Source organism: Lepidochelys kempii, chromosome 2, assembly GCF_965140265.1.
Source record: "Lepidochelys kempii isolate rLepKem1 chromosome 2, rLepKem1.hap2, whole genome shotgun sequence".
Taxonomy (NCBI): domain Eukaryota; kingdom Metazoa; phylum Chordata; order Testudines; family Cheloniidae; genus Lepidochelys; species Lepidochelys kempii.
In genome coordinates this window covers 110,190,895-110,207,465 of record NC_133257.1, presented here as the reverse complement: position 1 = coordinate 110,207,465, position 16,571 = coordinate 110,190,895, and the positions used below count along the sequence as shown (strand labels likewise).

General features: G+C 44.0%; 1 protein-coding gene across 6 annotated transcripts in view; it reads right to left on the bottom strand.

Moving 5' to 3' along the window:
* KIF13A (kinesin family member 13A) overlaps positions 1 to 16,571 on the bottom strand; it is a 203,823-nt gene that overhangs the window by 96,044 nt on the left and 91,208 nt on the right. For all 6 annotated transcript variants that reach the window (XM_073331927.1, XM_073331923.1, XM_073331926.1 and 3 more), the window contains exons 3-4: positions 16,429 to 16,441; positions 7,522 to 7,582 (exon numbers count right to left, since the gene is read on the bottom strand). In XM_073331927.1, coding sequence (XP_073188028.1) covers positions 7,522 to 7,582; positions 16,429 to 16,441 — 74 coding nt within the window. The remainder of the gene's footprint in view (positions 1 to 7,521; positions 7,583 to 16,428; positions 16,442 to 16,571) is intronic.

The following is a 16,571-nucleotide window of genomic DNA, read 5'->3' as shown; positions in this document are numbered from 1 at the left end:
GGATTAGCGAGATTGTACTGTAGTTACCAAAAGCTGGGCTGCTAAGGAGAACCTGGTGTCTGGTGGAGAGATGCAATAGATCTGCTCTGCTCCCAAAGCCAAAGAGAAAGTAATAGGTCAGTGGTGACAGAGGAGGTAAACCTGGTCTAAGATGATCACACCATTGTCCGTCCCTGGCATTACAGACCTAAAGGGATAGTTCTCTGCTTATGCAGCAGAGAGCGAACTTGAAAGACACAAAGGAATCTCTCCACTGGCAGTGATGGTTCTGCTGCCTTCTGCAACTGTCGTCTACTGCGTTGGAACCCACTGCGTGGCATAAGGGAAAGCAGAGTCTTCTCAGAGGCAAGGAGGAGACAGAACATTTGAGGGAAGGGGAGGAGGCAGAGCTAGGCTCTGATATACCCAGTTCTCAGCTGGCTTAAGGTCTTTGGGGGAATCTTTCCACTTGGGCACAGCGGAGAATTAAGCCCAAATCTCTGAAATAGACCAGAGTAATGGATCACTGAAATAAGGGTCTTGGCCCGGTATCCCCATTTATATAGCTGCTGTTACAGGAAAACGGTCTCTTACATTTATAGTCAATGGCTAGTCTTTTTAAATAAGTAATACAGAAGTAAAGGTGGATCAGCTGTCTCATTGGTTTGATGGGGGATCAGCAGCTCAAGGGCATAAAAATCTCATTCACTTTCGAAGGTTCAAAGCCAGCTGGATAACAAATCAATGACACATTTTTGTGCACTGTCTGAGCAAGACCTTGCTAATTTGCTTTTAAGTCCCCATTCTATTGTCCAATTTGCTGGGTGTTCTCCCCGGACAAACTTTGCCGAGCAGCGTACTTCGCTGCCTGCTTGCACGCTGCGAGACAGTGCATGTCTCTCGGCAGCCATCTTCCCCTGAATTTCCCTAAACCACAAAAGTGGGGGTAGAACAACCGTATCTCTGAGCAGCTGCAGGAATTTTTCTGGGAAATGTAAACTTGTCGGAGGGCGAAGCTGTAACAGTTATTCAGAGCTTTCACCCCGATGGCAACGCTTGCATTCCGTTCTGTGTAATGGTCTGCTTGCACCTTTGCCACTAGAACCAGGAAAATTCCTTGACGCTGCCTATGAAATTAATAGGCATCCAGTGCGCTAATATAAATCATTTGATATCGGAGGGCTTGGGAATGTGAATGAGGGATAGGGCTTCACTCCAAACAATGTTTTTTATTAAAATAAAGATGGATTTTTTTTTCTTATCAGAAGCTCACTTGGTTTGGTTGTAATTATAAAGCTGTATGCAGTTGTGTTGGGATTATATTTATTCACAAGACTGATTCTGGCACTTTATTCTAGGGTAGCAGTGAGCACACTAAAGAAGCAAATGACAGAATGCACAAGAATTTTTGCAAGTGCTCCTTTTTTTAAGGATCGCAAGTGTCAGAGCCAGCAACGTACAAATCAGCCTAATGCTAGCCATATATTAGGACAACTTTCTTAAGATTTTTAATGCACATACAAAACATACAATCAGTTTTCTTCATGTGTAGCTCTCTTTTAGAACAGTCTCTTTCTGCTAGTATCATAAAACATGACATCAAAAATAGCGCTAGAAACGAAAACTCCTTTGTCTCATGAGTACCTGCCTTGAACCCTGCTGCATACCACCATAACCTTTAAATTGTGCCCCCTTACTATCAGCAGTTACTAGTCGCCTATAGTAACAATAAACTAAGGGTATGTCTACACTTGCAGAGTTTTTGCACTCTACGTTTCATCGGTGATAGTGAACCGGTGAAAGTAAAGCGCTGGTTTGTGTATTCATTTAATTCCTCAGGCTTCAGAGAGTGATTACATTTGCAGCACTTCCATCGCTGATGAGAGCAGCGCTCTAGGGCAGCTATCCCACAGTACACCTCTCTCTAGTTTGATGATGGGTCTTGTTAGGGTGACCTGACAGCAAGTGTGAAAAATCGGGACAGAGGGTGGGGGGGTAACAGGAGCCTATATAAGAAAAAGACCCAAAAATTAGGACTGTCGCTATAAAATCGGGACATCTGGTCACCCTAGGTCTTGTGAAAAGGGGGCCGGGGAGGAAGGGGAGGTGATTGCAGGGCATCCTGGGTCGCTGCACAGCCTCCTCTCCAGAAACACTGATAAGCTCCAGTCATTCAGCATTGCTCTAAGCAGGGGATGTTTGCTCCCTGGAACAGGCATTGTCACCTGGTCAGATGATAAGTGAGCACTTGCCAAGAAAACAGGAAGGGGAGTTTCAAAGCTCCAGGGCCTTTACAGGGGGAGGGGTGCATGTCTGTTTATCTGGAGTCAGAGCAGCAGAGCTGCTGGCTAGAGTGGTCACCTCGACACTGTGGGATATCCTCCAGAGGCTAAAAGTTGTGTAAACAGGAAGAACATGTCTTCACTTGCACATCACTGGTAAGAACGGTACGCCTCTCCTAGAGGTGGTTTTCTTTTTGCAGTGAAACTTCTGAGTTTCACCGCAAAAAGTCATTGGCAAGTGTAGACGCTCCCACGGTTTTTGCACAAAAAAGGGACTTTTCCCGCTTTAAATGGCAAGTGTAGACATGCCCTAAATCCTAATCGAAATAACCCACCTAGAAAGGGATACTGACTGACAATCTAGGCCACCTTTCTCCACCCTACCCCCCTTTGTTCCACAGATGCAGCCTCAAGCAGCCTGGAAGTGGTTAGGCTGCACTTAACATTAATTGCAGGGGAGAAAGTATAACACACAGGTCAAGAAGTGCATTCTTTTTCTCTCTCTCTCTCTCTCCTTTTCTCAAAATCCATTTCTTTCCAGATTTCTGAAATGCTACTGCAGTTTACACACTTGTAAAATTGTCCTTACTTTGTTCTCATTGCTGTGAGTCTCTCAGTGCCCTCCCTTTGCCAAAATGCTGTGCCATGACTCGTATGGTCTCTGTCTATAAAGTGTAAGCTTTTCAGGGCAGGGAATGTGTTTCCACCCATGGATCTGCTCTCGGACGTATTGACATCAATGGGAAAACTCCCACTGATGTTAATAGGGGCTGCATCAAACCCTTCTGCCCATGCTCCAGATGCTTTTCCCTTAATCCATTAGCACTATTTGTCCTTTGTCGAGTTTAAGCATCAACTTCTTTGACCTCAACCAACCTCAGCCAGGCAAATGGAAAGCACAGGTACCACATTATCTGGGTCAGAGTATTATTTTCAAAAAGTTCAAAATTTAAATATACAAGTATTTTGCTGAAAAAGTTCCATTTTTCAACCAGCTCTGTTATTTAGCTCTTATGTGACATCCAAAGTGTTCTAGGTGTTTTACAGAACAAAAAGACACAAACCCAGTGCCATAAACTTTACAATTTACATTTACAATGCAAACATATTCAGATAAGCTCACACACCAAAGGGAAAGGGCAACAACAATCAAGTCGTGTGGCTGCATAGGTTGGGCAGCCAGGTATATTAATGGCAATGTAAACAAACGGTCTCATGGCCCGCCAGCGGATTACCCTAACGGGCTGCATGTGGCCTGCAGGCCGTAGGTTGCCCACCACTGCTGTAGAGACTCCTGTGTGACACTGCACTCCATATTCTTCATAGTGATATTATTATATGATTTGATTTTGACATAATTATGATGCATTTTATGCAAGATAAGTCACGTGAGGGGTCATTGTAAAAGTTATGATTTGCTGAATATGATTATCCTATTTGTATTCATGTAGCATTTTTGTATCTGAAGTTATGAATATTGCCTATGCATCTGTATTTCAAATGTAGTTACACCTGGGTAACGCTCACTAGACAAGATGCTTTCAGTCTAGACAGTGAGTGGGGAAAGGGCCTATTCAGGGCAATAGGACATTAGGGGGAAAAAATAGGCCTTAGGAGAAGCTTATCTCCCACCTGGTGATGACCCTTCCTGAGAACGCACCAAACAGCCTGTGAGTAATGGCTGCTATGACTCTACAAGGACATGTGACCATAATGCTGGACATAATCTTGAGATGTCATTATTTTTGCATAGACTGGTCTGGAAACCAAGCTTGGAAACAAAGGGTTTACACCATATGCAAAAGCTATATAAGGGAGGGAGTGTCATCACCTTGCGATCTTCATTCCTCTAACAAGTCTCCTGGAAACACTGAGGAACAAAGACTGAACTGGGGGAAGTGCTGGACCCAGGCTAAAGGGATTTCCAGACTGTGAATAACATACCTGGGGATTCCAAGCTGTAAAGCATGTTCAGCTTGCTCCTTAAGAATCTGCAGCCCGCTTGTATCATCACTTAGGGTGAGAATCTGCTAATTCATATCCAATCTATTTAGTATATTAAGCTTAGTTTGTATTTTTTGGTGATTTGCTAGGTAACCTGCTTTGAGCTGTTTACTACCAATAATCCCTTAACATCTATCTTTTGTAATTAATAAACTTGTTTTTGCTTTACCTAACCAGCGAGTTGGAGTGAAGTGTATGGGAATCATAGCTCAGGGGCAAAGGTGTTACATATTCTTCTCTACATCGAGGGAGGGGGTGAACTTTCTGAGCTTACACTGCACAATTCCCTGTGCAGCGCAAGACGGTTTAATTTTGTGTTTATACTCCAAAGGAGGTGAGTGCCTGGGGAGCTGGGAGTTGCCTTAGCTGTAGCCTCTGTTGTTGGTTCATTGCAGGAGCTGGATAGAGAGCCTGCATGTAACTGCAGCTGGGTGTGTCCCTACCTGTATGAATGCTGACGAAAGTGCAGGCTGGAGGGCTCTACAGCTTGTCACAGCAGTACAGTGTGAGAAGGAGCCCAGGCTGGTGGGTCAAGGGGCTCAGTGGTACCCCAGTTCCAGGTGGCACCCCAGGGGGGAACCCATCACATCATGTTTTTAGCACTGGAGGATCCCCAGTTCAGTCTTCGGTGTTGGACAAGATGTACATTTGTACAGTGCCTAGCACAATGGGGACCTTAGCCCATGACTGGAGGCCTAGGTGCTACCACAATACAAATAATAAATCAGCAACCACAACAAATAAGATGATCTAGGCAAAGCTATAAATCCATTAAAAGCAACTAAATAGTGAAGATATCAAAAAAGGAAAAAAATATCGATTCCACTGAAAAGAAGGGAATTTTAAGAGTTCTGATCACTTCTGCACTCAGCTGTTTGGCATTAAAACAAGGTATATTATCGTAGGACATGGAATAGAGTCAGTTAACACAAGATTGATTTAGCCAGCCAAAAGCCCAGTCACTTTATGTTAGAGCAGATAAAAGAAAATCTTTTATCCTCCCCCAAAATTTATTATGTTCTAGTGCACACCATCTGTTTAAAACAATTAAGACAGTCACAAGATAACTCCAGCAATGTACAAAATCAAATTAACTGATAAGGGATGGTAAAAGCATCTTTTTTCATCAAGAACATCTTGAAAAGGCCTTTGGTTGGTTGTTTTTTTTGCTGACGAGAGGGATCAAAAGAAGTATCACCATTCTACAGTCTGATCAGACTGAGCAGGGTTGTATATAAGTTCAGTTCTCAAGCTAAAAAAAGTCAATAGAACTTTTTTTGGATGGTATTTGAGGAAACTTGGGTGTAACTCAGAGATCCAAGTGGGCTGCAGAGGGGTAGGGTTGCGTTAACTCCCATTAAATTAATTTGGGGTGGGGTTTTGCTGAGACAACAAATGGGTTTAAATTTAGTTGCTCATTTGGTTCCAGGCTCTCTCCTTGGTCCTATTGAAGTCAATGAAAAGACTCACACTAACTTCACTGGGAGAAGTTTGCTACATAAAAAAGGCATCATCCAGATTAGGCAGGTAAGTGACACAGTAGAATCCACTGAACTGATTACCACCGCTGGAATTCAGATCTGATAACAATGGTCTGCAACAAGAAAACAAGAAAACCTCTCCAACGCATCATTAAGGATCTACAACCTATCCTGAAGGATGACCTATCACTCTCACAGATCTTAGGAGACAGGCCAGTCCTTGCTTACAGACAGCCCCCCAACCTGAAGCAAATACTCACCAGCAACCACACAACAGAACCACTAACCTAGGAACCTATCCTTGCAACTAAGCCCATTGCCAACTGTGTCCACATATCTATTCAGGGGACACATCATAGGGCCTAATCACATCAACCACACTATCAGAGGCTCGTTCACCTGCACATCTACCAATGTGATATATGCCATGTGCCAGCAATGCTCCTCTGCCATATACATTGGCCAAACTGGACAGTCTCTACGTAAAAGAATAAATGGACACAAATCAGACGTCAAGAATTATAACATTCAAAAACCAGTCGGAGAACAATTCAATCTCTTTGGTCACTCGATTACAGACCTAAAAGTAGTAATTCTTCAACCAAAAAAAAAAACTTGAAAAGCAGACTCCAACGAGAGACTGCTGAATTGGAATTAATTTGCAAACTGGATACAATTAACTTAGGCTTGAATAGAGACTGGGAGTGGATGGGTCATTACACAAAGTAAAACTATTTCCCCATGTTTTTCCCCCCCTCCACCCCCCACTGTTCCTCAGGCGTTCTTGTCAACTGTTGGAAATGGCCGACCTTGATTATCACTACAAAAGGCTCCCCCGCCCATGCTCTCCTGCTGGTAATAGCTCACCTTAAGTGATCACACTCTTGTTACAGTGTGTATGGTAACACCCATTGTTTCATGTTCTCTGTGTATATAAATCTCCCCACTGTATTTTCCACTGAATGCATCCGATGAAGTGAGCTGTAGCTCACGAAAGCTTATGCTCAAATAAATTTGTTAGTCTCTAAGGTGCCACAAGTACTCTTTTTTTTTAACAATAAAAGGCACATTCTGTAAGAGGTAGCATAGCTAAAGCTAGTTCATGTCATTAGACCATCCCCTAATGCCATTGTCTTCTGAAGATACAAATAATGTTTATCAAAATGGTTCCTTTTTCAGATATTAAAAGTTTTAAGGTAATAAAAATAAGAAGTTATATGACAAGAGGCAGTAGTGACTGGCCTGACAGTCTGACATTGAACATCAAGCTACTAGAGAAGGGTACAAGTTGGAAATTTGACCTGTCATCTGCTTACTAGGGTTTGAGTGACGATGATTAAATGTTTTGATGAAGAGAGATTTTTCCTCTTTGCAGCAGTCAGTGGGCTCTGCCTCAATCTTGGTGTGGGGCATGGAAAACACATAGTCTCACGACTAGTATTAGGACCCAGAAGTAATTTCTGCTAGAGAACTGAAATTTCACCTTAATTGAAAGAATCATTCCTCAAAGGAGGCTAGAAGGGAGTGAAAGAAGGAAGAAAACATTAAAGCTTATAGGTTTAAAAAAAAGCCTCCTTTCGTAACATTATAGTGGGCCCCATAAATTTTGTATTCTTTTGAGCTGAGGAGAATCCACTATGGTGGGCCTAGTCCACTGAAAGGCCAAAAGTCTGTTTTAATGAGAAAAAGGTCAGTGGATCAGCCAAAGAAACAGAAAATTATCCATTTTCAAAGCATTTATTCACTGCCAAATATGGTGAAAATCAGTGACTTACCTGCATATTTTGTGGTGTTTGATTCATCCATGGACCAGAAGCAGTAATCAAAGGCAAACACCTGCATAAGAGTGTAAAAGACAAATGAAGAGCTTCCAACACACAAAACATCCATCCCTGAAGCAATAGCTCACCTTAAGTGATCACTCTGGTTACTGTGTGTATGGTAACACCCAAAATTTTTGTTTTAAAAATATTTAAGTTACCATAATACTTAATATAAGTAAAACAACGCAAAAATGTGAGAGAGCCACATTTGTCTTCCTATGTTGAACAGTTTTCCCAGAGTTCTATGAATTCAGTTCATAGCATAGGGGGTGGGAAAAGGGGGGTAGTTATTACAGGGAGGGCCGGTAGCACCATTATTAAGGTTGCCCCACACTTTCCATTATAAGACTGTTTTCAGTTGCATATAAGACTTTGCCATCTTTAAGTATCTGAGCTGAAATATTCCATGTCAGGTGTCCACCTAAAGCTAATTTTTTTTGGAACGTTTCAGCCAAAGCAGTTCAGCCTTTTCTGAGAAAGAGGGTAGGGAGAAATAAGTTTAGCCATGTTAAAAAATTCTTAGAACCGTTTCTTTGAGAAGCTATAGCATCAGCATACTTTGCAGCCAAGTCTTGAAATTTGTCAGGGCCTGAGACTGTTGCTATTACTGGGGAAATCTGCCCAACTTTGGCCAAGTTACAAGCCTTTCAAAAATCTGCATTTGCACATGCTAAGAAGAGATTTTGGAGATTTGTAACTACTAATATCTAAGAAGATTTGGTACACAGTGAGCATGCTCTAACCCGGGAGTGGGCAATAATTTTCGCAGGGAGGCCACTCCAAGAATTTTGGTAAGTCGTCACTGGCTGCACATTTCTATATTAATAGAAGGGGTGTGGGCTCTGGGAGGGAGTTTGGTGCAGGAGGGGGTTCTGGGCTGGGGATTGGAGTGAAAGAGGGGTACATGGTCTGGGAGGGAATTTGGGTGCAGGAGGGGGTTCTGACCTGGGGCAGAGGGCTGGGGGACGGAAGGGGTGCGAGGTGCAGGCTCTGGCCAGGAGGTGCTTACCACAGGCGGCTCCCAGCCAGCAGTGCATTCAGGCACGCTGCCTGAATGCTGTGGCCCCATGCCGCTCCTGGAAGCTGCCGGTTGCTGGCACCGTGGCATGTCTCTGCATGCCCCTTGGGGGCAGAAGGGCAGTGAGTCTCCATGCACTGCCTGTGCCCACAAGCACCAGCCTCACAGCTCCCATTGGCTGAAACCAGCCAATGGGAGCTGTGAGAATGGTACTGGAGGCGGGAGCAGCGCGCAGAGCCACCTTCCAGCCCTCCCCTGCCAGGGGCGCACAGGGACATGCCAGCAGCAGCCATCTGCTTCTGGGAATGGCGTGGAGCCACAGCAGGCAGGCAGCCTGCCTGAGTGCCCCGCAGGACTTTTAGCTGCCTGGAGATTGCAAGGAGGCAGCCAAAGAGCCTGGTGGACTGGACAGAAATGTTAGATGGGCTAGATTCAGCCCGTGGGCTGTATTTTGCCCACCCCTGCTTTAACCCCCCACAGCTCCTAGTGCTGACCACATTGCACACGTGCCATCCCCAAAAAACAAGTGGGCATGCTCCAGTCCAGGTCTACAAAGCTGGACTTTCCCCAAAACTGACCATTCTGGGCAGGGTAAGGCACCAGAACTGAGAAGAGGAAGCCTGTCTCTCCTGTGCTCTCAATGATCTACCTGTCCCTGGCACCTAAGCAGCATGGATGACAACACCTGACTTGGAGGCTGGGGAGAGAGGAAAGGAAGCAGATAGGGACAAGAAGCCTGATGAAACTGGAGGCTCTGGTAACAGGGGAACTGACTGGGTGTTCTAGGTGGCCAGGCAAGAAGACGGGGAATGGAGAGGCTGGTGTGGGGCACAAACAGATGGATACATGATGACTAATTGCATACCTACACGATAGACTTAAGTTGACCTATGTTAGGTCAACTTACAGCCACTGCAGTAATTATGTCCACACTACTTTCCTTCTGTCAATGGTGCGTGTCCTCACCACCCCGGGAGAGAGAGAGAGAGAGAGGGCTGAGAGCCAAAGCTCACAGCTCCCAACCAGGAGCCGGGGGGCAGCAGCCTGGGCTTCTCACCTCCCTGAGTGGAGAGCAAGGTGGGTGCAGCCTGGTTGGGAGCAGGGAGCTGGGGCCCAGCTTTCTTGTCAATTTCAAGGCTACAGAGCCCTGAAATTGTCAAGACAGCTAACAGGTGATGTAAGTCATGCATTGTCTACACAGATACTGTGTCTCCCTAACTACACCGACATAAGCCCTGCACCTCTCGTGCAAGTGGAGTTATGATGGTGCAGTACGGCACTTACATCGGCGAGACAAGGCTGTAGTGTGTACACTGACATAATTAGGTTGCGGTAAGCTGTCTTACGTTGACCTAACTGTGTAGTGTAGACCAGGCCTAAGACTAGCCAGGCAAGGAAACTGGGACCGGGAGCTGGGAGACAATGACTGGACACGGGGATGGTGGAAACACAGATTGGAGAAGGAGCCTGCTGAGTGGAGGTAACATCGCTAGACAAGGAAACTAGGGGTCTCAAAAAGGACACTGAGAATTAGTGTACATTTTTGACTTTGACCTCTCTCTGTGCCTCAGCTCCCCATCCATAAAGTAGGGACAATATCACCCTTATCTCATAGGGATACTGGTGAAGTCCTTGAACACTAATGATCAGCGTGATAAAACTTATGAGGAAATTAATAATTCTGTCTTCAGAGAAGGGTTTGAACAGTGTGCAGTAAATGAGGACTAGGACCACATATTGAACAATGAGAGTAAAGCAAAATATTGAATAGATGCTCACTGAGTAACATCATCCCTCCTGCACACTGAATGAGGCAGGGATCTAATGAAGAAAATAGTATAAAGCCATGTAAACACTATTATAACAATCCGACCCCTTTGTGCATATGCAACGTTTCACGGACAACCTTGATTCTAGCATTCCCTAACTTTTGCATAATTGTCTTTACACCTTAATATTCTTTTAAAGTTATTTTTGTATGTGTAATATAAAAATAACACACTCTTTATAACATTCAAGTCAGAACCCCCTCCTACGATAGGCAAAGAACCCTCCTTTGCCCTACGATAGGCAAAGACTGGAAACAGACAATTATTCTATATGAAGTCTACTAAAATTCAGATGTTTAGAAATACAAATTGTTAAAGGTATATAAGGCATCTGGGTACACATCCCTCGTTTTTAGTTATATGCAACTTTGAAATACAAAGACAAATTCTAGTCTATTAATCTTTGATTGTACAACACTCAGTACAATGGGGCCAAACCTGATTAGGTCATCTGAGCTAATACATACATCCACCATCGCATCATAGGAGTTTATTCAATGATGATGCAAGCTCCGAGTTCAATAATTATATTCATATAGTCAGTGATGAGCTGCCAAAATCTTAACCACCAGTCCCTCCTCACCCCAAGAGGGGGTCGTGGCCCGCCCCCGCCACTCCTGCCCCATCCAACCCCCCGTGTTCCTTGACGCCCCCCCCCCCCGCCCCATCCACCCCACTTCCCTGTCTCCTGACTGCCCCTGGAACCAGGCAGGAGGGTCTCATGGGCCACCGTAGTGGGTGCCCACCCCACCCCTAAGAGCCAGAGGGCGAGGTGGGGAGTCCCGGTGGGGCTTCCCTGGGGAGGCTCCTGGGAAGCATCCGGCCGGTCCCTCTGGCTCCTAGGGGCGGGGTAGCAAAACTAGGGGGGGAACAGGGGGAGCAACCGACTCTGTAGGTGCTCCGGGGCTGGAGCACCCACGGGAAAATTTGGTGGGTGCAGAGCACGCACCAGCAGCTCCCCGTCTGGCCCCAGCTCACCTCACCTCCGCCTCCTCCCCTGAACGCAGCACCACGCTCTGCTTCTCTGCCCCCCGCTGCGGTTTCCCACGAATGAGCTGTTCACATGGGAAGCCAGAGATGGCTGAGAAGCAGGCGGCGGCTTCGCACTCAAGCCCAGGGAGGTAGAGGTGAGCTGGGGTGGGGAGCGGTTCCCCTGTGCACCCTCCCTCGGGTTACCTGCTGTGGCGCGGACAGCCCTCCTCACACCCTCCTGCCCCAGCTCACCTCTGCCTCTGCGGGCCTGAGTGCAAAGTCGCCGCTTGCTTCTCAGCCCTCCCAGGCTTCCCGCTCGAACAACTGATTTGCGGGAAGTGGGGGGGAGGGGTTGGAGAAGCAGAGCGGGGCGGCGCGTTCAGGGGAGAAGGCAGAGGCGAGGTGAGCTGGGGCGGGGAACTGTCGGTGGGTGCTGTGCTCTTTCCTGTGGGTGCTCCAGCCCCGGGGCACCAATGGGATTGGCGCCTAAGGCGCCACTTTTGGCCGGTTGTTAAATTTAGAATCCCTTTTAGAACAGATTGTCCCTCGCAGGACAACCAGTTCTAAAAGGGCTTCTAAATTTAACAACCGGTTCCAGTGAACCGGTGCGAACTGGCTCCAGTTCACCACTGCATATAGTTACCAAGCAACAGCCATATACATGAAGATCAGGCAGGAAACTCAGTTCTGGTACCCTTAACTCAGCTCACCATGTGAATACATTACATTAAGATCTTTCAATACACAAAAGACGTGCAGAATTTTGTGTTTCTGCATATAGTGTATGTATACCTGAGGCTCTAGTGGCTCTGCTTTGCTAAGCATCTAAATGAAGCTTAAATTTGGCCTGTTTCACTGCTGGTATTCAGAACCCTTTCAGCAGCACAAAAACTGATAATTACATTAGTCTCACTCTGTTATTGCATAGGAAAACAATCAGCAGCAACAGAGGGACTGACATTATTCATGGGGAGGATGACCTAGAAAAAGAGGCTGGAAGAGAGGGTTCAGCGACAAAGACAACCTCTCCCTCATTAGAGAGGCAAGTAGGAGACTGGAGTCCACTGCCCAACGTTCATGTGTTGGGAACAAGGGAGGAAGAAAAAAATCCCTTCTCTCCTTCCATCAGCCAAACGAAAAACAGAAATCCTACTAGGCAGAGACTGTCATGCAAGATGAAGCCCACCTCCTGGTAGTATGGGACAATACCCTAGTAGCATCTGCCATATTCCAAACAGGGAGAGGTGGGGTTTGTATTATCAGCAGAGAATTGCCCCTGGAGCTCAATGACTGGGTCCCCACTTATCTTTCATACTGTCTTCTGGCAAGTAGGTGTTTGATAGTTTATAATAGGAGTGCCATCTCCACCTCACTATATGGTACATTAAGAAACACAATTAAGACGATTGTTCAGGACTACATTTTCTTTGAGACATTTTTTACCTACGAGTTGGCCTGTATGTTATAAATGATTCATTTGAAAACTGTATATTTTGTTCTTCCAAAGAAGAACTGTCCACATCAGTGGTTTTAATATCATATTATCATGTAAAATATTTCCCACTTCTTATGGCTTCTGTAGTTTGGTAGGTCCCTTGCCAGTTTTCACTGGATTGGATGCCGTTTTTAAGAATTAGTCACTTTACAATTGACTGGACTTCCACGCTACTAATGCAATTAAAAGTGTTCAAACAGACTACACTTTACATACACAGTTAAGATTCCACCTACCCCATGCTCCAACATAATATGCATCTTTCAATAGTGCTAAATTGCAGTGGGTGGAGATCAGGGCAGGTGGACAGTTCGGGACTCCCCACAGTGGCCCGGGTGGCTCTTACCCCACTGCCCAGCTCTGGCTTCTGGCCTGGCCGAGAAAAGGGCCTGAGTGGGAAGAGGAGGAGCAGAGGGCGGGGCCACGGAGAAGGGTGGGGCCTCGTGCCCCCCTTTCTACCAAGGTTCTGGCACTGTTGCCCTTGGGGCTGGGGAGGAAGGCACCTGAAGGGGTTACTCCTAGAGACTGTTCCAAAAAAGAGGGCATAGCACTGATCCTGTGGATCCGTGACACCATATCATTCAAAGATAAACATGGATAAATTTTCCTATTCATGCTAACATCCTCAGATCCACTACAATGAGATTTTCATAAAAGTATGCCTCCCAAGTGGGAAGCAGCATCATCCTTTAAATATGGGCTTCCAAAACAAACATTTTATATACAAATATTTCCTCCAGTTTCCCGAGGCACTAATACAAAAGAATCTGACAAAAGAAATGAAATGGCATTGGCCAATATGCAGAATTTGGTGAACTAAAAGCCATCTAGCAGATCTTAATACAGGACACATGATAACTCCACCTTGCAGTTATTAATGCTCCTAGGGACTAGTCTTTGATGCTTAACTAAAGAAGGAATATTTCTTGAATTTATTTAAGGAATGAACGCTATGACAGTTGTGAGGACTACCTGTCTGCATTAAAATTACAAATCTTGTCTCAGAGAACGCCATCCATTTCAAATAAAACACTCATCTGACTGGAGATAGTAGCCCTCAGGAGGTCTACTTTAATGGATAAGAAGTATGATGACACTTCCTGCAGGGGTTCACTCTGGGCAGTTCTGTAAGAAGAAGGTTCCAAGGTCACGCTCTATGACCTTGCAGGGTTGGAATAAGGCTGATGACCTAAGGAAGCACTTAATGTTCGGATTTGTGCAAAAACTTCCTTTTATTGAACATGCTGAGGACATTATGCTACCGCATTGTCCTTGGGTCAGGCTCTGAAGAGGGATTTATCTCCTTCTTGAGGAGAAATTCCCTTTGCTTTTTCATTCTTGTTGGGAAGGAGGTATAAATAGGACATTAATCGCTCACATGTCCCTCACCTAAACAGATTAGATAATTTTTATGCTTGTCACTAACAGGGATTACAGCACTGCAGGTGGCACATTTGAAACCTGGAGATTTCTGCATGGTAGCCCAACCTAAGTTCTCCAAATTACAAACTACTCTAAAGCTAAAACTAGGCTAAGCTAGAACTATATACAGAAGGAGAATTTTCCTAAAGGCTGGCTAAACTGGAGCTCAAAGAGTGATGGGGAGCTCTAACACTCACCACAGACAGTAAGAAGGAACTGAGAGGAACTGATCACACCCCTTTATAAACTGGGCTCAGCGCATGAGGATAGTGGAAGCACGTGTCACCTGCTGGTACAGTGCCAAAAGTCTGTGATTTGAGTGCATTGGGTACACGTACACCTACAGAGGAGTGTACAATACACAATCACTTGTAGCAGAACAAAAATTTCCTTCTGCCTCCAACAGATAGGGGAACCTTATACACATGTTAAAAGTTTTGCATTATAGTGTGAAGATTAATTAAAATCTCAGTAACACGACCACAGTTCAAGTTTGACATATGCACAAGTTTTTACATTATAATGTGAGGCAGATTACTGTGTTTTATCTCCAAATGATAAGGAAAGACCACACAAGGAGATGTGACTGTATTTTTGTAAAATTATAAAATTAAATGTTAAATAATTGTAATTTTTATGATGATCAATAGTCCTATTTTGCATTAGATATGTCACAATGTTACATAAGAGTACAGAAAGCTTCTCTATCAATTCACACTAATATAACAGAGGCATATAATAAGACTTTGTAGCTAGTATGGGCAACATGAAAAAGTTAATTTTTTTTCCAAACACAAATACAAGGTCTAATATTTTCCTTTCTTTTCTATGTAGAACACACAGCATTTCCTCTTTAAAACCAACTTAGCATCCCATTTACCTTCACCTGCCCAAGACCTAATTAAAATTTGAAATTTTAGATTAAAATTTTGCTTTATATTTCAAATACCTTAACAACTGAATGCTTTACTGCATTACAGTACTCTGTCCCATCCTCCTTTGCTTGATGAAATCTTCAGAATGACACACAGCATTACTATTTAACTGCAGACATTTTTAATTTTCAGAAGAGTTGGTAAGGTTTGTCAAAACACCTAATCTTGTAGTTAGATGGCTATTTTTATTAAAATATACATCAATCACTATTCTTTGATGACCTAGACAAGTGTTTTGTGCTGTTGTACTCCCTTTGCAGAAGCAACTAAAGCCCAATTCCAGATTCCTACACACTCTCACCACCATAAAGAATTATGGTACAAAAATCAAGGAAGTAACACAAAAGAAGAACCCAGACATGGTAATTCCACCTCCGTCTGGAGTACAGAAATAAAAGTAGTCCAATGTTTGCCAAACCGAAGAAGGATAACAAAAACGTTAGAAGCCTGAAAATGAAATGGCAGGTGGCTTGATCCGTCTCACACATGCTTACACAAGCTATATTTTAGAAAGTAGTGTTCTAACTTATCACTGGTACCTACACTTTATAGCTGATTCTACCTTCAACATTAAGAGAAGAAAAACAAACAAAAATAACACTAAAGAACAAGGTGGTGACTATTTATCATTAAAGCAGTGTTGTCACCTGTCCCTGTCCCCCCCACTTTTTTTAAAAAAGATAGTTCAGAAAATCCTCTCTAGGGTATTTACTGTGTCAGGTGCTCACAGGCTGCTTTGTCAGATAATCAAACCTGAAGAATGCCCATTACAAAAAAGGACAATTTGCTTCTTATCAAATCCATTTCCTGCATTTTTGTACTTTTAAAATATAGGATTTTTTTTTAAAAAGCAACATTATGTGTAATGATGTATTATTCTGCATGGAGCACTTATTTCCACCTACAAAAGAATTTTCAAAAAACGTACTAAAATAACACTGGCTGCACAATTTTAAGAAGCAGTGTTGCTTTATCTTTCTGTATATTTTAATCTAATTAACATGCAATTTAAGTTTGATCTAAGAAACCTGTAATTTGAACATAATACATGAAACAAGTGTTTCTTTAATAGATTTTCCTTTAACGGCAACATTCACATAACATCCTAATAGGAGATACTGGGCATTTCTTCAATATTCAGCATTTTTGAAGTCAATATATTTACAAAATGAGACATCACACACTTACCTTTGGTGGTTTTCTAGATGTTGGAGAATCAGCAATGGCCGCAAAGAGGATTGCCAACACATCAGGCAGATCACAGGAAGGCAATAAAAAGGAACAAATACAAACAAGGTGAACGTCTAGCATACTTTTGAACTTTTCATATT